The sequence below is a fragment of the Monodelphis domestica genome, chromosome 5 (assembly GCF_027887165.1).
Source record: "Monodelphis domestica isolate mMonDom1 chromosome 5, mMonDom1.pri, whole genome shotgun sequence".
NCBI lineage: Eukaryota > Metazoa > Chordata > Mammalia > Didelphimorphia > Didelphidae > Monodelphis > Monodelphis domestica.
The window spans coordinates 23771683-23799487 of record NC_077231.1 but is presented as its reverse complement, the minus strand read 5'-3'; the positions used below and the strand labels follow the sequence as shown (position 1 = coordinate 23799487).

At 36.5% G+C, this 27805-nt stretch overlaps 1 protein-coding gene across 3 annotated transcripts in view; it reads right to left on the bottom strand.

Annotated features, from left to right (window-relative positions):
- Positions 1-1256: 1256 nt before the first annotated feature.
- Positions 1257-27805, bottom strand: part of LRIG3 (leucine rich repeats and immunoglobulin like domains 3) — a 129727-nt gene continuing 103178 nt past the window's right edge. For all 3 annotated transcript variants that reach the window (XM_056797705.1, XM_001375178.5, XM_007502925.3), the window contains 16 exons: positions 25075-25206; positions 24058-24201; positions 22636-22779; positions 22113-22256; positions 21517-21660; positions 20017-20097; positions 18153-18224; positions 16005-16076; positions 14874-15037; positions 11022-11342; positions 9886-10167; positions 8005-8457; positions 7081-7236; positions 5394-5537; positions 4284-4559; positions 1257-2824 (listed from right to left, as the gene is read on the bottom strand). In XM_056797705.1, coding sequence (XP_056653683.1) covers positions 2595-2824; positions 4284-4559; positions 5394-5537; positions 7081-7236; positions 8005-8457; positions 9886-10167; positions 11022-11342; positions 14874-15037; positions 16005-16076; positions 18153-18224; positions 20017-20097; positions 21517-21660; positions 22113-22256; positions 22636-22779; positions 24058-24173 — 2799 coding nt within the window. In that variant the 5' untranslated portion in view covers positions 24174-24201; positions 25075-25206 and the 3' untranslated portion in view covers positions 1257-2594. The remainder of the gene's footprint in view (positions 2825-4283; positions 4560-5393; positions 5538-7080; positions 7237-8004; positions 8458-9885; positions 10168-11021; positions 11343-14873; positions 15038-16004; positions 16077-18152; positions 18225-20016; positions 20098-21516; positions 21661-22112; positions 22257-22635; positions 22780-24057; positions 24202-25074; positions 25207-27805) is intronic.

The following is a 27805-nucleotide window of genomic DNA, read 5'->3' as shown; positions in this document are numbered from 1 at the left end:
ATTCAAAAGAAGACAGGAAGGGAAGTCATGGTAGAGCATGAATCAAGGGATCAGAAAGATTGCCTACATTAATAAGGATGTCACTTTGATTTTTAAAAAATATTTTTCCATGTTTCTTCTTTCCCTTCCCTCTTCTCTCCCTCCTCCTGGATCCAATAAGCACTTCCACTGGTTATACAAATGTAATCATTTATGCCTAGCATCAATCAATTTGAGCATGGGATTGGCACCTAATAATAGAGAAATTTCCCGATCTATGTGATGTCTGACATCAGAAAGAACAAGGTAAAGAATGTGTAAACATCCATCAAAATGTCTGAATTGGTCTTTTGCCAAAAAACCCATAAATTTTTGTTCTTAATGAGAATATTAAAATTAGTCCTCTCAATAAGGTTCAGATTGACTTGATATATCTGTGTAATTAAAAAAAAAACCTATGGCACTTTAGGAGATTACTTTCAGTGATGGACCATATGACAAATTCTAATGAATAATTCCATTTGAATTCCTAAAATTAGGGCTCTTCTGTAAATAGGAAAGAAAATTCTATTTTCCTCATCTTATTCTAGATCATTGTTGTCATTCATTCAAAAGTTTTAAAATGTGTAAGCAAGGAGGCAGAATTGTATTAATTTAGAGGATGAATAATTTTAAAATTTCACGCATTGTGGAATTAAACTTTTGTTTGAGTCTGGGAACAATCCTTCACAATGAAATTCATAATCATGGAATAATACCCCTATCAATATCTGTCACCACATCTGGCAATAATGAAGACAAATTAACGGTAACATTTAGAAAATCTGGAAATATGATAAGCGGAGGCATGTAAAATCCATTCTCTGCACTTGGTCTCTGGTGGTTTAAAAGAGGATCAACTTCCTATCTTAGTACACTAACATCTAAATAAAAGGGGGAAGGCTATATGGCAATCTGGGTGCCAGGTTTCTGGCTTATAAACAACAACATTCTAAAACTCCGCTCCATTAAGCAGGGAAACCTTTTTCTTCCAATGTATCCTCTGAAAGGAATTCGTATGATATGCACTAGTCCAACAGCTGCTTTCCATTTGGTTTCAAAAATGAGCCTGACAAGTATATAAATTTGCACTTTCAATGTACTAAGGCTTAAAGAGGTGCATGTGCTATAGGCGTACCTTTTTTGGATATCAATATTAATAGATCTTTGGCAAGAGACTTGATTTTTCCACTTTACAAAACCACCAAGGATTTACCAAACAAAAGCAAAAATCATGATTTTTGGAATTATCAAATTTAATGAATTGCTTCCTTTAACCACTTCCACCTATTGAAAAACCTTCCTTTGTAAAACACAGAATTACATTCATTTTTCACATGTCACTTCCCTTTCCCATTTCCATACCCAAATACTGCTAGGAACCAAATATTTTAATAGACCATTTTCCTTGATTTGTTGACTGAATCTTCTGATGATTTTACATGCTAGAATTGGTATTTAGTCTTCAGAAACAAGATACTATTAGCAACAATTTCTCTACAGAATTCTAGGAAACCCTGAAGAACCATTTGGTGAACATGAAAGTGTAGAATCATTTAGATAAGCTATCTCATTCAAGTGATTCATTTAGTAGGTGGCACAGTGCTGATAAAAGCATTGAGTCTACAGTCAGGCAAAGCTCAGTTCCAGCCTGACTTCAAACACTTCCTAGTGCGAGGGATGCTGCACAATTTACTTCACTTCTGCTTGCCTCAGTTTCCTCATCTGTAAAATGGGGATAGAGGTGAAAAAATGCAACACATAACTACTACCCCCTACCTACATGTAATAGTATTGATGAATGTAAAAGTGCTTTTGGAAAAGTAAAAAGCTACACAAGGCAAGGTCTTGAGGTACAGCTTAAAGTGGCATAAATGCAACTGCAGGATAGCAAAGTGCTTTTGGTCATGTTTGCTGTATTACGCCATGCCCTTCGTCAACAAACCTCTACCATGTACATTAAGAGACCCATTAATAGAGCAAACAGAATATTCATTCATTTGTGAACTGGAAAATATTCGGAATAAGAATTGGTAGGAATGGATTCCAAAGACGTTAAAAACAAATTTTATGTAGTAATTCCATCCATTTATCTTTATCTGTATGGACTTTGGGACCGCAAGGCCCCACATCTTATTATATGTCCTGTGTGAAAGAAAGACTGAACCACCTCCATTCCAAGAAGGGATAAGACTGTGCTGTTGTTTTGTTTTTTTTTTAAACAAAAGGCTTTTTTTAGTACTCATTTTCAATAAAAAAAGAAATCTGGCGTTATAAAAATACATAAAATAGTCATGATATTTATACCATTAATTTACAAAAGATACAATTTTGCATAAAACAAAGCTATAAAATAGTTTTAAATGATATTCTTATATGAAAGTTATTCCCTGTATAAAATTTTATAACATTTTTGGCAGTTTTAAAAATTTGTATAAATAGGCATTTTGGGGTATTCTTTAAAAATTCAGTTTCCTTTAAAGTCATACGATTCTCTTTTTCTTAAATAAAAGTCTGTTTGAGGTAGTATGTTAGAAGATTTCTTTGGTTCCACTCAATAGTTAGTACCAGTGCAGCTATGTGTCCAGGTCATAAGACTGTAAAGTAGGAGTCCTATAGCCTTCCAAGACCTGTTTATAGGCATGTGTGTGATTTTCTCCTGGAAAAACTGTCCTCTCTCTCCCATCTTCTTCTAATTCTGAGGAAAAGTCTTGAGAGTCATGAGGATTCATGTGTAAAAGTTTTGGCTGCCCGCAACTTGAAAAAGCATCCAGTTGAGGCTTCCCAAGGGGCTTCCCAAATGTTCCTGTAATGGAAGAACACATATAAACAAAAATGATTACGATAAAAAATTCTCTGACTGATGCAATATGGCTCTGGATCATGGAACTCCATGACCCTGAAAGAATCAAAATTGTGGGGGACCCAAAGGGAAATGAAAAGATGTGTGTATGTGTGCATTTACAACATACTGCCAATGTTGACTTATATTCAAATTTGCTATAAATGGCAATTTCAAGGAGGAGGTTAGAAAAAAAAAGGAGGTGAGCTAGTCATAACTATCAAGAATAAGACCCAATAAATAGAAAGCCCAAGTGCTAAACTAGTGCCCTTAATATATGAAAAGGAGTACACAGAAATCTTCTGGCATGTTGGGAATGGGAAGAACAGGATGAAGAAGTCTGGGAATGGCTGGAATCTAGACTGGTGGAAAGAGTATTCAACCAATAAAATCCATCTACATAGCCCTTTAAAGGTTTAGACATACAAATATCAGAATTTTTAAGTGAATTTTAAAATGCATATCTCTTAAATATGAATTTTCAATGACTATCTCTGGCTAGTGTACAAACAATATAGGAAGGATACCTGTCTATGTACTAGAGTTTAGGAAATTAGGTGTATTTTCTTTCCATCCCTTTTTACTCCCACCCACTTAGTAAATGAATACATGTTTTCTGATCATCTTTTATTAGTTTTTATCCATTTCTTCTATTAATTTTATCTATTTCTCTTATCTTCTATTAATATTTGACTGAACTAAAAATACCAAAACCTACATCTAATTGCCTCCTAGTTGCTGGCATTAAACTCCAATGAGTCTTTACTGCCAGAAGGGACTCAAATTTGTCTTGCTAGCAATTTTTGCTAGGTAGTCCCGTTGTTTTCCACCCTTCTTCTGTGGGTTCAGTTATTAGCTACTAGACATCCCAAACCACAGTCATGCTGTACACTCAGCTCCACCCCAAAGCACTTTGTAGCCCAAAACCACTTTTTCCACATAGTTGAAGGGCGGAGCTCCTAAGCCACTCCCTGGACTCTCATCTCTTTGGGATGCCACACACAGTGCTTCCCAGAAAGTTCCTAAAAGCAGTCTCTCAAATCTAGATTAAATGTATAATAAAGTTAAATAAAAATAAAAATTCTTCTTCTTTGAATCCGCCTAAAAGATATTTATGTCATCAATGAATTTATTTCTCCACATGGAAAATCATGACATAGTAAAAGGCATCCTAGATTCATTCCTAAGACCTATTTCAAATCCTGGCTTTTCCTCATTCTATGTTTATAATCTTGGGCTGTTGGCATCTCAGTTCCCTTATCTTATCAAATGAGCATTTTGGATATGATGACCTCTAAAGTACTTTCCAACTCTAAATTTATCATCCTTTTTCATAAGTCTGGCATTTGAATTTTCTACTGTATTCCAGGCACATACGCTAAGAGTTACTCCCTCGATGGCTTCATTCAACTGAGAAACTCACCCATAAAAGCATTATTGGATGCAGTCGATGTTGACTCTGGGATTGCATTAAAATCAACAGCATTTCTGTCTTGAGACAAGCTTTTGATCCCAGAACCTTCATTTTGAATGTAGATAGAGTTGAATAACTTAGTTATGGGAGACGACATTCCAACACTACTCATATTTTGGTCCCAGGATTCCTCTGATGGATGAGAACATGGGTAGCATTCTTTTTTCTTTACATAGGCAGAATCATAATGATCCAAGCAAGAAGTTCTTGGATCTGGGCTGCAACCTTGAAAAAAAAAAAGGACACATGAAAAATTCAGGTTCTGAGAGAATTGGCACTGCTAGAATTTCACTGGGAGTGGTGACAAATTAATCTTGACCCTGTGGAGAAGAGAGAAATTATAAGAAAATGCATGCAAAGGACAGAAGCTGGAGATGGGTCAGCTGTCAGTCAAATGAAAATTCCATTTGGAATGTTACCAGGAAAAGCATGACTGTTTGTTGTTGTTGTTGTTGTTGTTGTTTTTGAAGGCTTTGGGCTGATAGTGACTTTGAAGGAAGAAGCTGGGTTTATCTCTGGGACTTTGGGATAATCAAATTGGAGGTGGCCTGGTTGATTTGAAGGCAGAAGAAGGACAATAGTCCTTTTATCTCTTTCTAACTGGCTCTGTTTCATGCTAGTGAAGGAATTGCCATTTCTCTCAATATCCTCCAACCTAACACTCATTGTAGATAATAGGGAAATCCCACCCTTCTTACCTTATCCTCCATCTTTCCTGTTTTCCCCAATAAACTCTTACTTGAGATAAAGAAGAGTATTTCCTCTGAAACATCATAGCTCACCCTGAGTGACTTAGAAGGAGGCTGAAGAAGAAGGAGGAAGGGGAAAACTGAAGGAAAGAAGAGGGGAGGAAGGGAGATTGGCAGAGGGGAAGAAGGGAGGTATAATGAGATTTTAAAAAAAGTCATCCTTGGCTTGGCTTCAAACTGCTTTTCCCGGGAACATTCCAAATGGAATTTTCATTTGACTGACAGCTGACCCACCTCCAGCTTCTGTCCTTTGCATGAATTTTCTTATAATTTCTCTCTTCTCCACAACCCAAGCCTTAAATCTACATACCTGGTCGGTAGGTATCAAAAGAATCGGAGCCATAGACTGTGCTCTTCAGATACACTGTGCCTGTTGTTCCCAGGTAGTGACATAAAAATGGATCTGTGACACCTTCCATGTCTGTTTCACTGCTATTATCCATATGACAAGTGCCTTGAAATCAGAAAGATATATATCATCATTATCATGGTTAATTTTATATAGGAACTGCTATGCGCTAGGCATTGTGCTTTCCAAACTAGGTAGGCACTGTTATTATTACCCCCATTTTATAAATGAGAAAACTGAGGCAAACTGAGGGGAAATCACTTGCCCAGGCAAGATTTGAACTCATAAGGTCTTCCTAACTCTAGGGCAGGCACTCTATCTAATGCTCCACTTAAATCAGTCCTACGAATAAATATTTTCCCATTTGGAAATATTCCCACTTTTCCCAGATAAGGGAAAAAAAAACATTTAGATCAGGTCATCAGAAATAATGCTTCTGCTGTATCAATGGGGCAAATGTATGATCAGTGGCTATAAGGGAAGTTACAACTGATCCTGGAATTAGATTCAGACCCAGAACAGACCTAGGAAATCACTTAGTACAATCATCAGCTAAGTGATGCTTCAGTGGTGAGATATGAACCCAAATGCCCTTACTCTAGGGCCAAGTGCTTTTCCCACTATACCAATCTGTTTTCTTGATGAAAGCGGAGTCAGAATTAGTTTCTTCTTACTAAAAGAATGACACTAATTTAGCGAGTTAGTAGGGAATTTGATACAATATCACGTACAAAAATATAAACTATTGGGTTTATTTAGGCTGGCCCTAGACTACCTATCCAGACCTATTATGCATTACTCAACTTCACACATTTTGTGGTCTAGCCAAACCAAACCACTTGTTATCTCTGACGCACAATATTGCATCTTTGGCTAGATCCGGTCTGACCCTTACATTTATTTCTTCGTTCTTAAATAAATACCCTCCATCTTAGAATCACTAATCTGTATTGGTTCCGAGGGAGAAGAGCCATGAAGGCTAAACAATGGGGGTCAAGTGACTTGCCCAGGCTCATACAACTAGGAAGTATCTGGTGCCAGATTGAAGCCCAGAATCTCCTGTCTCTAGGTCTGGCTCTCAATCCAATGAGTCACCTAATTGCCAACTATCCCTTGAGTTTCAAATCATTGCACCTCATTTGTCTTTTATCATCCCTACTTTCCTTGAGGGTTCAGCTCAACTCCAACATGAAACCTTGCAGGATATCCACCCTTTTCTGAAATTCACTGTGTTTGTGGGGTATATATTCTGTAGTGGATCGACTGTGTTCTTCTAAAGAAGATTAGCTCCGTGAGGGATGGGACTGCATCATTTTTTATTCCCAATGCTTACTATAGGACAGGCACTTCATTCATGTTTAGTAACTGACACTCTCATTTAAACAGGCAATAGTATATGGTCAAAGTCTAAAAAAGATTTAAGATTTGTAAAAGTAAGGACTCTCAGTGTTGCATGAAGGGAATCAAGTTCACTTAGTCTGCTTGCCTTGGTGAAGATGGACACAATGAAAGATTTCCTAATAGAAGAAGGAGCAAGATTGTGTAACTCAGCTTTACGCCAATGACCTTGGGCTAGGTACTAAATTTCTGTGCTTTGGTGGTTGGTAAAGCACTTAATCCAACATCCATTTTTATTTCAAATACCTACCACTGCTGTCACGTTGTAAAAGATAGCCGCCCCCTGAAGAAGTGATAAATTGGTGATGGCTCCCATTTTCCGATGAGCCGTACCCATCCTGTCTTTCGGCTAATGTTCCCTGGGATGACAAATAACTTGGGATATCAGCTGGTAGATTCGTTTCATCTGTGAAAAAAAAAACAACACAGGGATCAAAAATACATGTAATATAATGTTACATAAACTACATATTCTAATAAATAACAACACAAAATACCCAATATGGTTACAATGCCTATTATTCCCCTCTGATCAATAGTCAATATGATGATTCCTAAACTTTTAAATATAGGTTTAATGAAATCAGGGCTAAGTTTTTCTGGCAAAACTCATTTGGATCAAGTAATTTTCTGTTGAACAAGCTAAGGAGCTATGATTATTTAGAGAGTAGAATCTACTTTACAAGTTAACCTTGGATTATTTTATTTAATCTTCTAGTTCTCTTCTTGAAAAAGAAATCCTAAATCAGTTCAAGAATTTCCCCTCCACACAATATAAATGAACATTATAGGACCTGAATGTACCATAAACCAGATTAAATCCCCCAAGCAAAGACCACGTAGTAAGAATGTGACAAAATGCTTAATTTCTTGTAACATAGGTAAAGATCCTCCTATCTTCTGACCATCAATGGTAAAGAGTTATGCTGTATTTCAATTTGTGCTCGAAAAGGAATGTGAAAATCAAACACAAATGCATTTTGCACTCAGGGAAGGGCAAAGAATAATGGTAGAGATGTCATTTTTCACTGGCCATACTTCTACAGACTGGAACAAATGAGTCACCCTTCTGCCTGAGACCTAGAGATACACAAATACTTTGGAGAAGAAAATTATTCCTAAACCACAAACACACATGACTACTACACCTGGTGCCAAGCTTCTATTTACACACCTGTGTTGGTAATGCTGCAATCTTCATTTCTCCTCCTTGTGTGGTATATGATGACCACCCACACTAAGGAAGTGCCCACCACGCAGCAAACCACGGCTATGATCACAACTCCCACGGTGGCCCATCCATCATCATCTAATGATGGGGCAGCATTCTGGGGAGAATCACAGGTGGGAGTGGGAATTACACTAAGACGAACATTCCCTCTTTCAGTTCCAAGCGTGTTTGACATTTCACAAGTGTACTTTCCGGCATCCTCAATATCTGTGTCCACAATGATGAGCAGCTGATTTCCCGCAGCAAAAAAATGCCGTTCTGTTACAATCAGAGGACTGTCATCTTTAGTCCAGTTCAACTTGGGTGGAGGACTCCCACCAGCAATGCACTGTAAGACAGCCGTCTCTCCTTTAGTCACGGTTCGATCCAATAATGGTCGCAAAAATGATGGTGTTTCTGAAATGACACGTTTTTTTTTTTCAGTGACTCACATATGCAAGTTTCCCGTACCACTAGGTTCAATAAGAGAGTTTATTTAAAATGAAAACTTAAAATTGTGCCATTCAATAACTGGAGGATTTTCTTTTCAATGTTTATTTCTGCCTGAAAGTGGCATTAGTTGTTACATTACCCCTTCATCATTCACTTGTGTGTACCTTAACAAGGCTGATGTGCATTAAGGTAGAACATTTATTACTTTTATCCAGACTAACTCATTTTTGTTCTATTTTGTTTTGATTTTACTCCAGAGCAAGGGAAATGGCCACAATGATGAGGCAAAATCTTCTTAGTATAGGAGTTAAAATATGTGAGAAATAAGTTACAAATAGATATGCTTGCTGATGGAATCTAAGTGGTCGGTTTTTAAAGGGAAACTTTCTGTTGTGTAGATCTTACAAGGGATTATCTTACTGATAATCATGTTTTTACAGTTTTTCCCATGGTTACATGACACATGTCTCCCTCCCCTCTTCCCTCCTCCCTCCAGGAGCTGACATGCAATTTCAATGGGTTATACATATATTAGACTCATAATCCTTTTTAATGGTATTGATAATAAATTCTTAAAACCAATTCTCTTTCTAATTTGGGATTAGTTTAGTGACTTCTCCTGGAACTACACTTCCCCTGGATGATTATCTTTTATTCATACTTTACTATCTCTCATGGCCAGTATGTATTACAAGAGGGACTTAAACACAGGCTTTCCTCATTTCTAGACCAACTCTCTAGCCCTACTGTCTTGCGTGATCTAGAAAAATACAATTATTAATAAAAGGAATTGATATTTGCATAGTTCTTTATGGTTTACAAAGCACTTTGGTTGTTAAAATTATTTCATTCTGTACTGGTTTCCATAACAGTATAAGGAGTCAGAGACAAGTAGCCAGAATTCTTAATAATTTGTATTTCGTTTTTTAGTTGTTTTAGTCAGGTATGACTCTTTGTGACCCCGTTTTGGGGTTTTCTTGGCAAAGATACTGGAATGGTTTGCCATTTCCTTCTCCAGCTCATTTGACAGTTGAGGAAACTGAGGCAAACAGGATTTTTTGACTTGCCCAAATCACATAGCGTCTGACGCCAGATTTAAATTCATGATTACTTTCAACCAAGCACTCTATCTACAATGCCATTGTTCCTGCATTTCAACTGGGGGTTAACTTTTCACCATGCAAAGCCACTGTACATCATTCAGAACAAAAATCAAAAGGACAGTTATTCTTCCTGGACACATTCCATTAAAACAGGTAGCACCCTACCCTAAAAACTTTCCGTCTGACTCATGTTCAAGGATTCTTTGAGAAAGAGCCAATTTCCTGTAGTTCTATGCTTGTTCAATCCCACAGCCGCCTGGGTTCAGAATCTTATTACATTTCAACTCACCCAAGACAGTCAGTGTGGCATTAGCTGATATACTCCCAGCACTGTTTTGGGCAGTGCAGCTATAAACACCAACATCTTCTATTTTCACATCCACAATAAAGAACACATCATCCTCTGGCATAACATGCATACGTCTTTCCCGAGCTGCTGGAAAATCTGTGCCGCCATCTTTCTGCCAGGCAATCTGTGGAGCTGGGTGGCCAACAGCAGCACATTCTAATCGGGCCATTGCTCCAGCCCGGACTGTGAGATCCATGGGTATCTTTGTAAATGAAGGAAGCACTAAAACCAAAAATGCACATGTTAATACTGCAGCCATGCTCATCATCTTTCTAGCTTCTATTCTAATTTTGTTTGTTTAGTTATAAAACAGTTTTACATAGTTTATCTCCTTTGGTTCTCAAAATTACCCTCTACTATAAGGGCAGATAACAGTTATTTCCATTTTATAGAATTCAGTGAGGCTAAGTGATTGCACCAAAGTCATATGGCTAGTAAGAGCTAAAAAAGTAAATTCAGGTCTTCTGACTCCCCCGTCTAGGATTCTTCTATATGTTTCTGTTGCATTTTAAGGGCAACTGGATTGTTTGGTAGGCTCAGAGGTTAGATCTAGGGAAAAAGCTACAGGTGGAGTTTGTGAAAAGGCAACATTTAAGCTTAAAATAAGGAAACACTTCCTAACAATTAGCGCTACCCCAAAGTGGAATGGAATGCTTTAAGATGTTTCCCGTTACAAGAGATCCTTGAAGGGGAGTTTAGATAAGCCCATTGGGGAGTTGCTGGAGAAAGAATTCTCAGTCAAATACAAGTTATATTAGATGAGTTCTGAATCTCTTTCTCAATCTGTGATTCTGTCATCTGTCCCTTTCAGACACAAAATTTCATGATTATAAGCTAGATTTATCTCTCCTTTCTATATAGTTATCTGTAAAAATAAATTAACAATGCTAATATAAATGGGAACACAATAATTTGTAAGAATAGGACACAGAAATGGTGACATCAACCATACAAACCACATCAAGGCATTCCAAGATAGGAATTAAGAATTACATGGGTTAGAAAAAGGGAAAGGTCAATTTTTCTAAAACAATTAAGTCTCTTTAAATGCAAAAAGAAGAAGAAAAATCACATACTATTTACGGTAAGCTTGGCTTTGACAGAGTACGATGAACCAAAGTGATTAGAAATGACACACTGGTATTTCCCTTCAGTGGTAAATTGGACATTGCGCAGCCGAAGAATAGTGGTGTACTCCATCACTTCCCCTCCATGGGCTCGGAGGTGTGCATAATTTTCCATTTCAGCATCAGGGAGTAGTTCATTATCTTTTTTCCAGGCAAATGTCATTGGGGAGTCACTGCTGCTTGCAGCAGAGCAGATAAAACTCAAGTTGGAGCCTTTTATTGCTGACTGGGTCTCTGGCTGGACTGTAATCTGGGGTTTAGGAAAATCATCTATCAAAATAAACAAAGAAGAAATATAAAAAACTAAGAACTTAAGTGCCTAAAGACCAGACATGGCTGCAATATGGACACCAATGGAATACTTATGGAATAGATTTGCAAGGGATTGGATTTTGCTTATATGTCTTTAAATTCAACCAATCAATTATTAAGTACCTACTATATTCCAGGCACTGGACTAAGCACTAGAGATATAAGGACAGAGACAGTCCCTAGCCTCAAGCAGCTTACAGTGTAATGGAGGAGATAACATGCAAACCAATTTATACAAAGTAACTTATAAACAGGATAATTATTAAATAATTAACAGAATTAAAAAGCACTAGAATTAAGGGATTTGGGAAAGACTTCCTATGTATGATGGGACCATAGTTGGGATTTAGAGGAAACCATGGAAGTAAATAAGTGGAATTGAGGAAGGAGAGTGGTCTAGGCAATGGAAGCAATGATTACAAAGCTCAACTAGAAACTGGCTGCTTTAGAAATAGATGATGGACTACTAATTGAGTCTACCTGGAAGCAGGAGAAATTAGGTCTTTTTTAAAAATCAACTGGTAATAACAACTTACGTTTACAAAATGCCTTATATATGTCATTTGACACTTGTGACAGCCTTAGACTATCAATCGATCAGCAAACATTCAGAAGCACATCCTATGTGCCTTGCATGGTGCCATATAGTCGCACAGCCAATGTCTGAGGCAGGATCCAATTTCCTAACTACTTCCAGCCTAAGACTCTGGGCCACTGAACTACCTTGATTCTGGTATGCCACATTGTTATCAGAAAATATGCAGTCGGTAACCCCTCGATGCCAATGATGTAACTTTATGTAATTCTTATAAAGAAACTAGCTAAGAAACTTTACTAATGTCATAGTCACCACTCCTAATGCCTCTACAACCTCCTAGAGCCATAATCACTGCCCTGATGTCCACAGCACTGAGTTGGGCAAATAAAAATAGGTAATTTGTCAGATGATAGCAACTGGTTCCACAATTTACAAAAACACAGAACTGACACCATATCCAGTCATTTAGGCATACCACCACTTAAAAAATAAGCCTATTACTGTGAAAAATAAACATTCTAACAATGATAAGATAACTCGCCTCTGCAGGGAGGTTTTAAAACCATGAATCAATCATACCATTCCATGGTAATATAAGGCTAACACCATAATTACAATTCATGCAACTCTTTATTATAAGTAACTATTTTCAGTTTTCTGAATTTCTCCCCCACCCCTTCCAATTAACTTTCTGAACTTAAGTTTCCCATGAATGTGTAAACCCTAAAGAGAATACTTTTGATTAATTCAAATCCCCATCCTATACGCTCAGAAGCATAACTAGTTTGGGGATCTAATAATTCAGTTGCTTTTAAAGCCTCACAAATGGCTTGCTGTAATTGAGATTAATTTTTTCTGACATGTAGAGATTTGATCACTCTTATTCATAGCTGAATCAATGTTTGAATATATAATGAGGAAATATCAAAAAGGCCCTTGGTAACTGTATGTTAATATAACATTTATTTATCTATGATTTACACTTCAAATTGCTTCTTTTAAGTAGCTCAGGATTCAGTTGCGTCCACTGTAATTCTCATTATTATTCTTTCTTCTAGAGTTTTCTAAATGATGATCCTATTTCTGATGAATTATTGGGCTTATATACAGAAAGAGTTGCCTGAGGAATAACTCCATATCAAAAAGAAGTCATCCTCTCTGTTAAAATATAATGCTTTGTTTTAAAAAATAATAATATCTGATGTTTGTCAGGTCCAGTGAAGATCAAAAAAATTTTTTTGGAAAGAATTGTTGATGGGCTAGAGACATGATATACTTCTGCTTACAGTCTTTGGCTTCCTTTGTATTTTTCTTCTTAAATCATAGGTTTGCATGCATTTCTCTCTACCCTTGCCTCATGGGAAATGAGGAACAGAAAAGACACTGACTCTGATTCTAATAAATTTTTAATCAAATTTAACTTATGTAAATCAATCAACAATCATATCAAAAAAGCATAGAGTACCTTAGCAAGAAATCTGACTTACATGTCAAATGGAGATAAATGGCTGCCCAAGGCAATACTCAGAACATTAACTGGTTTGTAAAAATCTTACAAAGAAAGATGATGGACCACCACAAACAATATTATCTCATAGAAAAGAAACAGAGGAGGATAAAACCAATTTAAAGAAATCTTGGGAAGGTATTCAAGAAAGCAAATCATTCCAAGGAGACTTACAAACAAGACAAATAGGTATTATTAAGGAATCATATGACAGGAAGAGAAGATAGGCTGGTTATGTGACAAGGGTGAGGGGTGAGAGGTAGAAGGAGTAAAGCTTCATTGGAACCAAAAGAAAGTAATGAAGGTTTCCAGTATGGTGGGGGAACCCTGGACAGACACTGATGGTTTATAATTAATCACTGTAGAAGTTTCCAATTGAATAGATCACAAGTTGGATACTCAGTTTCATGCATTAAATTTTTTATTCAATTTCTGCTCATATGCTGAGCATCTCATTAATCAGCAATAACAAAGTAGGAACAGCCTCAGACAATAAGGCAATTATAATTTCTACCTTATTTCTCTACCTGTAAAACAGATCCAATTCTTGCCAAACTTTCTCTCATAGAGATGGGATCACTTTACCATATGCCTCATCACACATGATCAACAGTGTATATCCAATTGATCATGCCAGTCTAACTCTGGGAATGACTACTAAATCATGGCAGATGATGTGACTTTATGTATTAAAGAATCACAGGGCAGCACACTGCTTTGTACATAGTAGGGATTGTATAAGAAAAGACGATGGTTTGGCCATGTGGCAAGAGTGAAAGGTGTACTCTTAAATACTAATGGAAGTAATTTTAGTTTTCTGACAAAACTCAATTTCAGAACAAGGAGTTTTCCATAAAGTCAGATTCAAATGACAAAAATTCATAAATTAAACAAAGCCACTTGCTAATTAGTAACCCTAACTGACCTTTTACAATATATAATCTCATTGATTGAAATATTTAATTATCTATATATTTATATGTATTCATGTGTACATTGCATATGTTTATTATTCATTGATAATATAACATGCATGTGTATTTACACATAAATACATACCTACATACATACACATACATGTGTATGCACTTAAGTATATAAATATACACATATATGTTTATATATTAAAATATATAAATGTATAAATAAGTATAAACATATCTCTATATAAATTTAATATTTCATGCACATTTCTATCTTCTCACAGGTCTGTACAAGTTCTCTTTGGTTCTTTGTGGTTCTGTATAAGCCATAAGCTAATAATCTTTATCACATTTCTTCCCATCTGTAGAACAAATAAAATGAGAGGGTATAGTAACCCATCTCAAAGTGGCAAAAGAAAAATAAATGAGCTGATAAAAGGAAAGAAATCATTTTATGAACAACGTGTTTAGACTGGGCAGGAGGAGGATGACTAGGATGAGGGGAGAATAGTCATACTCACCACAAACAAAGCCATCTGGACTCACAGCAAAAATACTTCTCCCTTTTAGCTGCTGAGGATGGGCACAACTGGCATTAACTGAGCTCTGAAAGTTGTTTTCTGCCACCCACTGTGGGAGCCACTTGAGTTGGCAATCACACAGAAGACTTGATGTATTTAAATGCCTGAGGAGAGTAATTACATTTGTTTTAATCTCTGTGAAATACATATCTCTCTGCAAGTCAACCAAAGACAAGTAAATAATAACAATCAGATGCATTTGAAAGCTGAAAATGCATATCCCAAGTTGAATACATTCTAGAGGTCATGTTCATTATGCTGCCACAACATGGCTTTCTGATTCATAAATGCTGCCATTACAAAGCTCACTACCTGCCTACAGCTTTGTTCTGATATATTCCAATCTACAAAATAAAACTCAAGAATCTGGCCAAGTCATACAGGTTGTTGCAATCACCTACCCTGCCAAATCCTCACCTCTATTTCTCTGGTGACACAATCAAAAACCTCAAAGGACAGTCAGGAATGGGTGAGGAGTGACCTTTGTCATTGGAGTAAGTAGCCAAGGGGATAGAGAACAATGGATCAGCCAGAGTACTTGGCAGAAGAAATATGGATATTAAGAATATGGTTGTCTGGTCGTACTAACTGGATCAGACTTGTGATTTTCCTGGTATAGAAAACTAGGGGGTGAGGAAACTCCCTCAAGGTCACAGTGACTTGGCTTGGTCATTGAGATGCTAAGTGGATTTGGCTAGGACTCCTGAGTCAGTATATCTCAGAAGCACACTTGAATCCAGGACTTCTGGTTCCAAAGCCAGCTTTCTCTCTATTATGGCATACTGTTCTTTAAGATCTAGGTGAGCAATTCCATGCATAAATCAACTGACATTTATATCTATCTATCTATCTATCTATCTATCTATCTATCTATCTATCTATCTCTATCTATCTATCTATCTATCATCATATATACATATAACACATATATATGTATGTATGTAGTTCATTAAAGCTTTACAAAGTACTTTAGATATAGTATTATTTCATTTTATCTCATTTAAGCCTGTGGTATCTCTTATACTCTATGAACTGCTCAAAAAAATAGCTGAAAGGAGAATAAAAGCTTACAATTCTTGAAGTTTCTTCATTTGTGAAAATGCGTTTCCTTGTAAAGACATGATTGCGTTGTTGCTCAGGTCTCTGAAAAAAAGAACCAACAAAGGTATGCAAAGAATAAATATGATGAATCAAAGTTAATTCCTGGTAAAATTCTAAGAAAATTAGAGAGATTGTTTCTGAGCTCTTAAGAAGCTGGGAAGTAAAAGTTCATTAAGAACAAGTCATGCCAGATCTCTGCCTTTTTGGAAGAGGTTCCTAGACTGACAAACCACAATAATGCCACAATGCTTGGGTCCCTGAGCTTTAGCAGCATCTTCGACACATTACTGAGAAATCTCAGAGCCAAGTGGGATTTTTGAGGTCATCCAGTCCAGAAGAACACTGAGGCAAAGAAAGTTTGATTGGCCTGCACAAGTACACACAATGAATGGGACCAGGAATAGAGCCCATGTCTTCTAGCTCAGGATCTAGTACTTGTTTCATCATGCTACCATCTTGTCTCTTATATAAAATATGGAGATGGACTGGATGAGAAGACAGTAGTATGGGAATTCCCAAGTAGAATAACATAGAGATCTGTCCTGGTACCAGTTCAGCTTCTTTAAAAGGTTAAGAAGGCCAGCTTCTCAAATTTGTAGATAACACAAAGTTAGATGTTGTCTATAATTTAGAGGAAGACATAATTGTGATCTTAAAAAAAGATATCAACAGGCTCTAGAATGGTGGGACAAAATAACAAAAATAGAACTAAAATATCGTACCTGTACTAGGGTTCAAAAAATTTATTGACAAGATGAGAGGGATACAGCTAGAGACCTACTGGTTTAGAATAAAACCTGGAGATTTTAACCAGACTACCATCCAAGCATGTTAATAGTGTGATATGGCAGCTAAAAACCTCACGTGATCTTGGATCCCACTAATATAGCATCCAAAAGCAAAGATGTCCCAGTCTCCTGTCCAGACCACATCTGGAAAATTATGTATTTAAATCTAGATGCCCAATTTAAAAGTAATTTAAATATTAAAAATTAAAATTAACTATTAAAACAATTTAAATGTAATTTGTTGTTCAATCATTTCAGTTGTGTCTGATTCTTCAAGATCCTATTTGGGGATTTCTTAGCAAAGACACTAGAGCAGTTTGCAATTTCCTTTTCTAGCTCATTTCGCAGAAGAGGAAACTGAGAACAATATGGTTAAAAATGACTTGCCCACAATCTTGTAGCTACTCACTGCACCACCTAGCTGCTCACCAAGGGATATAATTAAGACCCTTGAAATACTGGGAGAGCTAAGCAGAAGAGGGCCTAGAAAGATATGGGCTGCTAGCCTTCAAAAGCCAAAATAAGGACCAATGACAAAAATTATAAGGAAGGAGATTTCAGCTTAAAATAAGGGAAAACTTCCCAAGGACCTCTCCAAAAGCAGAATGGGTTTTCAAGGAGAATAGCTATATAATTCAGACAAAGGTGTTGCTACCAGTTGGTAGCTTTGAGGGATCCCAAACAAAATTTCTTCTTTTTCTTAAAGCTGAACCAAAAAAAAAAAAAATTCTTTGAAGCTCTTTAGGCTTTATGAGAAATGGCCCTATTACTTGCAGCCTTCTTCTGCTTTTAAGTAGGTTCAGTTTTATTTACAACTAAATTGCTGAGCTGTGGAGAAGTAAAGGAAGCTAACTACATGGACCCAACTATACAATACAGAAGAATAAAGAGAATAATACATTACTTTTTGATTGCTCCACCTTTTCGCCTTCTATATTATGTTTACCTAGTAAAGTGAATCTGAAGAACTGTCCTATCTAGGGGAAATAAACAAATGTAACAATCTATATTTCATGTCAGGTACTACCCATACCTTTTCCACAACATTCAAAAAGGTATATATATTTTATAACAGTCCTGGGGAGTAGCTAGAGCAAATGGATCTGAGATTTAAAACTTGAAAGGAACTTTGAGACTATTGAGCCCAAACCTTCATTTCTAAATGAAAAACCTGAGGCCTAGAGAGGCTGAGAGATTTGCCCAGAGTCACAATTTTTCTATATTGTAAAAAAAATTATTTTTCTATTTGCTTTTTTTTATGTTGGTGAGTCAGAAATATTGACTTTAAAATGTCCTATGCTGCAAAATGAACAAGACGCCTCTTACTTACAGGTGTTCCAGGGCATCCAAGCCAGAAAAGGCTTTTTTGGTAATAGAGCGAATTCTATTTCCTTGGAGTATCCTGAAAACAAATATGTTAAAAACCGAATAAGTCAACAAAAATTACTTTGAGATTCCTAACTGCTATGCATATATTTTTTATTTCAGCTAAACTCCAAACAATTTCTTCTAATTCTATTCTCAACACTGAAACAAATATCATTAATTCAACCATTGTATCAATTTTAATAAATGTAGCATTTGGCGTGGGCTCTCAGACATGATGATTAATGCTTAAAAATTTAGTAAGAGAGAAGAACTTTCATGAATATAACATTTTCCCCCATGCAAAAGCACTGTATTATCATCTTGTGGTTGGTCCTTTACTGGATTGCTTTTTAAAAATCTTGCTGGGAATAACATAATTCTGCACTCTGACAATTAGCTCCTTGGCACTTTATGAGCAATCACATTACGGATAAAGGTTACAAAATGTTGAATTCATAATCTTCTACGTGAGTTCGATTCAATAGATAATATTAAGTACCTACATTGTAAAAAGGACCACTCAGTGCTGAGGATATAGAGATAACAAGGCACCACTACTTCAGCTCTAGGGGAGTTTATAATCTACGTAAAGTGAGGGAGGAAAGAGAGATAAGGCATGTGTTCTTTTAAAAAAAAGAGAGACACTCATGTGAAATTGTTACTACTTTAATAAAGTGGGTGTATGTGTATATACACGTATATGTATATAATAGAGGTTGGTGATCTGTGAAATCTTGGGCTAAGTACTCTGTGACTCATCAGCTACAATACTTTGTGCTTTGAGATTAACGAAGCAATCCCCCTACTGACCACTGAGCCAGATGAGCCACCCATTAAGCAGACTTTAAAAAGAGGGAGGAACTTCCTGTGCCATTTATTTTCCTTTTTTCTCTCCAAAATTTATAGCATGGAACTTTCTTTGGGATTGGCAGCAATAGAGACTGCCAGTGTCCATGTGGTCCACTAGAAGTAGTGCCCCAGGGCCCCACAGATGGAAAGTGATCTGTTTAACTCTGTGTGTGTCTATTTAAACATGCATATACATAAAAAAGGATAATAGAAATTCAGTTCTATACAATCTTGTTTTTTGCCTAATGAAATATTCATGTTCGTGGATGCCAACATGGAGTTCACAACAAAGATTTTTTTAAAAAGAAGAGAATAGTGTCTAGACATATGTTATAAGAAATTTCAGATTGGAGCAATCAATCACTCAGCTGTTAGGAGAAAGAATGAGATGATGGTACAGAAAAGGATTTGAGGGAACAAAAATTAGAACTGAGCCTTGAAAGAGCAAGATTTTGATTTGTCGTGATGGGTCAGCAATGCATTCCAGGCACCGGGATGAACCTGTGCAATTGTCCAGAAGGTGGGGGAACAATTAAAGTACAATTTGTTTGGCACACATTGTGTGAAGGGAAGGTGGTGGAGGAGGATGAAAGGAGGACAGAGCCTAGAAAATGTACATTTAGTGAAACAAAGTAAAGTCACTGAAAGCTTTTGAATGAGGGAGTGACACTAAAAAGATTATTTTGACAGTCACATGAAGGATAATCTTACCCATCAAATTAATTTTTAGAGATGTATGACATAGAGAGAAGTGCTTAATAAATGCATGAATATAGTCTCATTTTGAACCTAGAAGAAGGTATATATAAATCCCCTCTAATTTTGTGTATAGAACTGCTTTGGGAAGAAGGAAGCAAAACAGTAAGCCGCCAGTTACAAATTCAGTTTCAGCTGTTTCTTACAGCAGTGACTTCATTTAATAATAAATTTCTCTAAAGTGAAAGGTTGAGGTAAGTCAGAAAGGAAATCAGACTCACAGTCTACGAAGCTTGTCAAGTCCTGAGAAAGCACCATTCATGTCTTCAATGGTCCAAGAGATTTCATTGTTTTTTAGATCCCTATTGAAAACAGAGCATTTTATAAGGAGGTGTGGAAGAACTGACTCATGTGTGCACTTTAAGAAGGAATGGTTCTGATTCTCAGAGACTTAATCCCAAGTCAAAGGCTATTCAATCCAATAAGCATTTATTACATCCCTACTAAGTGCAAGGGAATACTGCGATGCCCCACCCCTCCGAAAATCCTTGCCCTCAAAAAGTTTATATTTTGCTGGTTGGTCATCACCCTGAACTTAGTATGTAAAAGCAATAAAACCCAAATAATAATATTAACTAATATTTTTGGCATGGTGTATAGATATATTGTGGGACTTGGAGTCTGGAAGACCCTAATTTGATTCTTGTTTTGGACACTGATTTACTCTGGATGGATCATTTAATTTCTTTCTACCTCTATTTTCTTGTCTGTAAAATGAGAATAATAGTGCATACCTCATAAGGATGCTGTGAGGATCAAATGAGATATCATATTTAAAAGCATTTTGCAAATCTTAAAGTGCTTTGTAATCGATGTTATTTTTATTATCATCTAGAGCTTTACATATAGTATCATTTAAGCCTCTCAACAACCCTGGGAGATAGTTATTATTATACTCATGTTGCCCATAAAGATCTCAAATGAGTAGAGACTGAACTGTCTTTCTCATGCCAAGTCCAGGATTCTACCTACTATGCCACAGTCATTACCGTTAAAGAATTTCTTAACTACTTTGACCAGAGCAAGGTCTGTTAGAGGCTTCTTAGCCCCCTAATAATGTGTATAACCAAATGACTAAGTGAATAGTAAAGACCTAAATGTTCCCAAAAGTTGGTTAAACATTAAAACCACTGTTCCAACCACACAAGCCGTAGTATGCCAAAGCATACAAAGTATCTTTCAATTAGGTAATGTTTCCAATAGTTAGTAGAACAAAATGTTTCTAATGTGTGAGGAACAAAAGTAAGTTATACAAGGTAAATGAACTCTTGAGATATTTAAAATGGTCACTAAACAGTTAGCTGTCTTTCTCTCGGAGGAAAGAAGGAAATTTAAAGATTGATTGCTAATATTATGTGAACCATCTTCCCTCAGTGGTCCCATCACTCTTAACTTTGGCTATTTTTAAATTTGTAATTCCTATAAGGAGAAATTAGTGGACATGAAATCATTTTCCTCGAGACATTTACATCCACTTCCTTGAGATTAAGACAACACTGTAATCACCAAGAACAATCTCATCATTGTCCTGTTTAATCTTTTAAAGAAACACATATGGCTACAGTGGATCTGTTTTAATGAAACTGATCTGGGAAAGATTAAGACACTATTTCTGAGGCTGTACACATTTCCTTCACAACAAAGAAAAGCTGCTTGGAAATAAGTGGGCACATTTAGGAACCAATTAAGTTCATGTACTGAACGCAAAATGTGTAACTTACAATGTCTGTAAACTGGAAAGCCCCCGGAAGGCACAATCAGCAATGTAGCTGACTTTGTTGTTTCCAATGTGAAGAGTATTTAGTAAGCTTAAGCCGATGAAACTTGAATCATCTAACCTTGCTAAGCGATTGAAAGTCAGGTCACTGAAAAGGCAAAATAATGGAGTCAATGATAATAACATGTTTCTTATTCAACTCGACACAATGCTTTATTTTTGCAGAAGAGCTATTATAACAATAATCCTTATAAAATTATCTTTAATAATGCTGAACTTGTGCATGATTTGTGATGCAAACAAATTAAACAAATTAGGTCCTTTTCATTTGAAAATGACCGTGGCGATATTTCAACACATGTATCACCACAATGAAATAGACACCTTGGCTCTAACTTATCACAATACTATTAGGGAGAAGAAGAGAGGAAAGAATGGAGAGTGGTAGTCACGGATGGAGGATTGGAGAGGTAGAGGGAGAGGGAGGGAAAGTGGGTGTTGTCACCTTGGAAACTTAGTTTGGAAAAGCTCAAAGAACAATGTTAAGAAGCTCTTGTTTTGGCATGAATTCTGTACTGAAGAGAATAAAAGTCAACTCACAGCTCACTGAGTTTCTGGCAGAATTCCCAGGCATCAGAGCTGATCCTGTGAATGGCATTTTGACTAAGATGGAGCTCCTGCAGCATCAGCAAACCATAAAGCCAGCCTTTGGTAATCTCTGTTAGGTTGTTATGATCCAACTGCCTATATCCACAACAAGAATCAAAGACAGGATTCAAACATTCAGTTTGTTACCAGCCTTGTCATATACATATAAGAGGCATATTAAATTACAAGAGATCATCTAGTTTTATTTATTGTTAGATACTTGGGGTCTAAGGATAAAAAAAGATAGTTTGGTTACCAAGAGATCAAAGAAGAAGAAAATACATGTTTACAAATTTTCATTGCTAGTATTTGAAACATTACTTAAAACAGAATAATCAAGCAACATTCTATATAATGCCCCTTGAATAGATCTGGAACATATCTCTATTTTCCTTCCAGCTCTAATAATTATTATCTTCTATGATTTGAGGACTAGAAATTCTAAAAGTAAACTCATTGTATTATTTACACTTACAAGATTTCCATGTTGCTAAGTCCCCAGAAGGCTCCATCCATGAGTCTGTTTATCCCATTTCTTTGCATTTTCAGTGATTTCAGAGAACCGAGTCCTTGAAAGGTGAGCCCATCCACTTTTTTAATTTTATTGCGATTCAGCTCCCTGTAAGGAATATGAAGGCTGCCTATTCAATTCATGCAATCAGAATCAGTGGGTATTACCTTACTACTTAGCCACCAGTAAGAAAGAGTTGCTCTCCACTAAAAATTGAGTAGGGTTCCTTATCATGGTCCAAACATAGTCCTGGGTTCTTACAAAGTTTTGATCAAAGGGTCCAACAACAAGGACCAGCCTAGATTGTCCCTGAAATTTGGAGAAAGGTTTATCACTAGGTGATAAACATTGATGGCAGGCAAATCATGAAACACTAAGATCTGAATATGAATTGGCAGGAAAGGGTAGCAGTGATGACAAAATCATGAATCTTTTGAGATACCAAAAATAAAATACTTGTATCTTTTGATTTGGTGTTTTAAATATCCAAACAGTTTTTTTAACTTTTACTTTCTGTCTTAGAAACAATAGTATGTATTAGTTTTAAGGCAGAAGGGTGGTAAGAGCTGGGCAAGACTTGCCCAGTCACACAGCTAGGAAGTATACTAAACCATATTTGAACCCAGGACCTCCTATCTCCAGGCCTGATTCTCAATCCACTGATCTATGTGGCTGTTGCAGAGTCTTTAAGAGAGGCAGTTTCCTTAAGAAATCAGAATACATTAAAAAGTATGAAATTATAACAAAATTCCATGAAAATAAAATTATACCTCTTTTTTATTTTTTGTTCATTGTGGATAAACTCAAAGCCATATATAAAAATTCAAGATTGGGTTTGAAATTAAAACATTCTAAATCATTCCAAGTAAGCAGTTCAGTGGATCATTGAAAAATGAGATCAGAGCAAGTTTATGCTGTCAATTCTTATGTCACTGATCACTCTCTAGTTTTGAAAAATGCTATTTAAAAGAATAAGCATGGGGTAAGCTAGGTGCCTCAGTGGATTGAGAGCAAGATCTAGAGGTGGAGGTCCTGTATTCAAATCTGACCTCAGACACTTCCCACCTATGTTATTCTAATAACCTTGTTAACTAGCCTTTTCTACTCTTCCCTCTTGGAACTGATGTACAGTATTGACTCTCAGTACATGTCATTGTTTATCTTTTAAGGGCTTATTTTCTTCAACAGAAAACTTGAAACTGTTTTTGTCTTTGTTCAGTACTGACAATATTTACTCTTTAAGTTAGAAAATAACAAGTAAGACAACTTGAAGGAAATTCAATCCAACCCTTGGCATCTAAGACATTTTTGACATGTAACTATTTATTCATGAAGGTCTGTGATCTGTCTAGGACAAAAATAAGTGAAAAGGCATACTATACTTACAGATGTTGCAGATGAGGCAGTTTAAACATCTTCGGGGGAATAGTTGAGATTTTGTTTCTGTTCAATTTCAGTACTTGAAGTGTGTTAGCCAAATTGTCAAAGGAACCAGCTTCCATGGATCTGATTGGGTTGCTATTTATGTACCTGTTGAAATTAAATCTGTAGATGAATTTCTCCCCTTTTTTGGCTTGTCAATGAAGAAAAAAACATCTTCCCCAGCTAAGGAGAATTCCTGTATAATTTAAGCTGACTGCCACAAGACACTCAGAAGATATTTGTTAATATTTACTGGTTCGAACTTTCATAATGATACCAAGATGTTTTCATTTTTATTATGGCAAATATAAACAGATGCAACTCACATAAAAACTATTTGGGGTTCTTGATAATTTTTTAAACTCTTACTTTCTGTCTTAGTAACAACTCTAAGACAGACAGGCATTGGTTGGCAAATGCTGTTAAATGACTTACTCAGTGTCACACAATTAGGAAGTGTCTGTGGTCACATTTGAACCCAGGTCCTCCTGACTCCAATCCTGGTGCTCTATTCACTGCACTTACTTAACCCTTTCTGAAGTATTTTTAATAAAAGGATCCCGAGACCAAAATATTTGAAAACTGTTGGTGTGAGAGTCACTGATCAAGCCTAATTCTTGGTTTGTATAAAAACACAAGTAGATAACTAGGTGAGGATGAAGTCTTATGGCAATTTGCCACTTTGGAAGGCATAAAAAATAAAAACTGGTCAGTACATTAAAAAGAAGTTTATAAAACTAAGTACAGCAGACTAGGTTCATTTAATTCCTAAGAAATTTTTGTGGAGACTTTTCCCACTTGATCCACTTGAATTCTGTTCTTTCCTACTATCAAAAAGAATACAGTTTTCTATAAGAAATTTATCAATTTCAAAATCAAATCAAGTGATTGATTGTATACTTGTAAAGGAAAAGAAAACAAAATAAAATATGATCATCAATTTTATATTTTAAAAGAAAAAAACTTTGAAGATATACTTACAAATATTTGAGCTGTAGAGAAGGGAATGTAGTTTTGAGCTCTGAAATATTGTTGCTGCTCAGATCTAAAGTTTCCAGTGACTGAAATGGTTTTAGATGTTCAGGTAAAATTTCAGTAATTTTATTATTGGCCCTGGAATTTAAAAATACCACAGTTAATGATGATATGATTAACTGCTCACAAGTTATGGTGCTTTACAGATAGAAAACTTTTTACATACATTATTATGTTTATTACTATTACCATAGTGTTCAAGTTGCTTTGGTCAACCAAAAGGTATGGTATCCTGATATCAATTGTTGTTTTTACAATGTTGGACTACTATTGGGGCTCATAACCACTCAAAAAGAGATTGTTCTAACAATATAAATGGGAAAAGCCAAGTGGATGAATAATTTCCACTCTCCAAGCTATATAACATTTGGTTGGATAGCCACCTCATTTATGTAATCCAGTACATATATCTTGGATAGACAATGCAAATGGGTGATTATTTAGGCCCATAACTAAACAGGAAGAAGAAAGTAAATCAGAATATTTATGGGGAATACCCAGTATTTTCTATTACATCAAGTTGCTCTCTGAAACAAAACTCATCTGTCAGAATAACTATTTTCTTTCAGTGATGCTCAGTGACTGCTAATTATGGGAGACTATGTGGAAGAGGCATGAAGGAAGAGAGAATTTCATGCATGCAAAACAAAGTAAAGGACCTCAGCTATCAATCAAGAAAGAACATTCCAAATAGAATGTTCCTAGGAAAGACAGTTGGAGAGTCAAGCCAGGCTGAAGGGGGGAAGAAGCTCTGAACTGGACCCCTGTTAGCTTCTGTCCTAGCCTGAAGGACCCTTGGGGGAGCTTCTAGAGCTAGGCTGAGAAGAAATTAACTTTTGTTGGTGGCTTAGAGTATGAAGAACTGATTGTATATTTGAGATTTGAGTTTGAAGGAAGAAGAAAGAAGATTAAACAGTTGTCCTTCCATCTCCCTGACAGACTTTTGTGTCACAGTTGTGACAGGACTTACATTTCCCCAAATCCTCCTAACCCTCCTTATAGATTAGGGATAATCCTATCCCTCTCACCTCAATTTCCATCCTTGTCCTGTTTTTCCCAATAAACCTCCTTACCTGAGAAAGAGGGAAAAGGTATCTTCTCTAAACCTCACAGTTCACCTTTGAGTTACATAGAAAGGTGGCTGACTAACAGGGGAGAGGGGAAGGGTGGCAGGAGGGTGTGGGTGGAAAACTGGGAGGTGAAGGGTGGAGGGTAGGAAATATCTTGCTCTATTAGCCATCAGTAGTGATCAATAGGCAACCCCAGAGTATCCCCTCTGTTAGCATCTCTCTATCTCTCAGAAGTATCCCTATCTCCATTAAAACTAGGCACCCTGAGGTTTCCCCTAGTATCTCTCTAGTCAGCCAGAGTGTCTCATTTATTACTACCAGAAATATCTCCTAGATTTTCTTTCTAATACAAGTATAATCTCTGAAGAAACAAAGTTGTTGATCACTTTTAAATGTCAATAAAAAAGTTGCATATGGGGCCAAAGAAGACTATAGAACATTAGCAATGGCGATTTTTACAGGGAAAGCACCTTAAATTATGCCATCCAGGAAATATATGATTCGAAAAGATGATTGGCCTTTCATTTGAGCGAGCAAGGCATAAAAGAGGGATAGCATAAATACTATGAACTAGTTCCAAGGAACTGCTAAATGATCTAAAATGGAAAACTGTCTCCTATGTGTTGGATGGATAGTCTTACAGAAGAATTATGAGAGGATATGAATCCTAAAAAAATCATACAACAAGGCAAATATAGGTAGAAATCTATACTGAATGAGATCATGAAGCACCGACATATTAAGTGTATTAATAACTCATGTTTGTAAAGTATCCCTTCAATCTCAAAAAAACCCCTATGAAATGGGTAGTGCAAATATTATCACCCGCAATTTACATTTGGGAAAAGTGAAATTTAAAAGGTTTAAGGTGATATGCTCAAGGTCTAAAACTATGAAGTTGCAGAGCTGGGACCCCACTTTGTGAAATTTAGATTACTCTACCCTACTTAGTCTAACAAAAACAGGAATGTCTACACCCATACTTAAGGATTAAGTATTTAGGAGGATGGCCCATGCCAGACATGTGCTAGCAAATGACAAATCAGAAACAACTGACAGACCCCTGGGCTGTCCTAAGCCAAGCTTAAGCTATCATTGGTACATGTGAGATGCAGGAAAGTGATGTAAAATCCATCTATATATTTCACATCACTTCCTCTCTCCAGACTCTTTGGTGGCAGAGAGGTGGCTAGTGGAGTGTGCTGAGCATTTCAGCATCTTGGGTGGCAGCTGCTATTGTCCGGGTTTAGTGGTGAGTTTTCCTTGATACCATACTAGAGGAAGCTGAGTAGTGTAGTTCAGGTAAAGCATCTTTACTGAGCCCTCTCGGAGTTTAGGCTGATGCTTTCTCCTTTACCTTCCAAACATTATCCTCTTAGAAAGCCACTAATCTTCTTCAGAGAACTCGTGGTGGAGGACTTTGAACTCCCCCTGGCACAGGCCAGGCGGGAGAAATCCTACACCTTTTCCCTCTCCCTTCTCCTTAATTTCTTCCTTCAATATTAATTAAACCACCATAAATTTGCAAACTGACTTGGGTATTTTATTTAGGATATTCCCTGGTGACCAAAATTAATTTAGATTAGTTCACAACCCTAAAATTATCC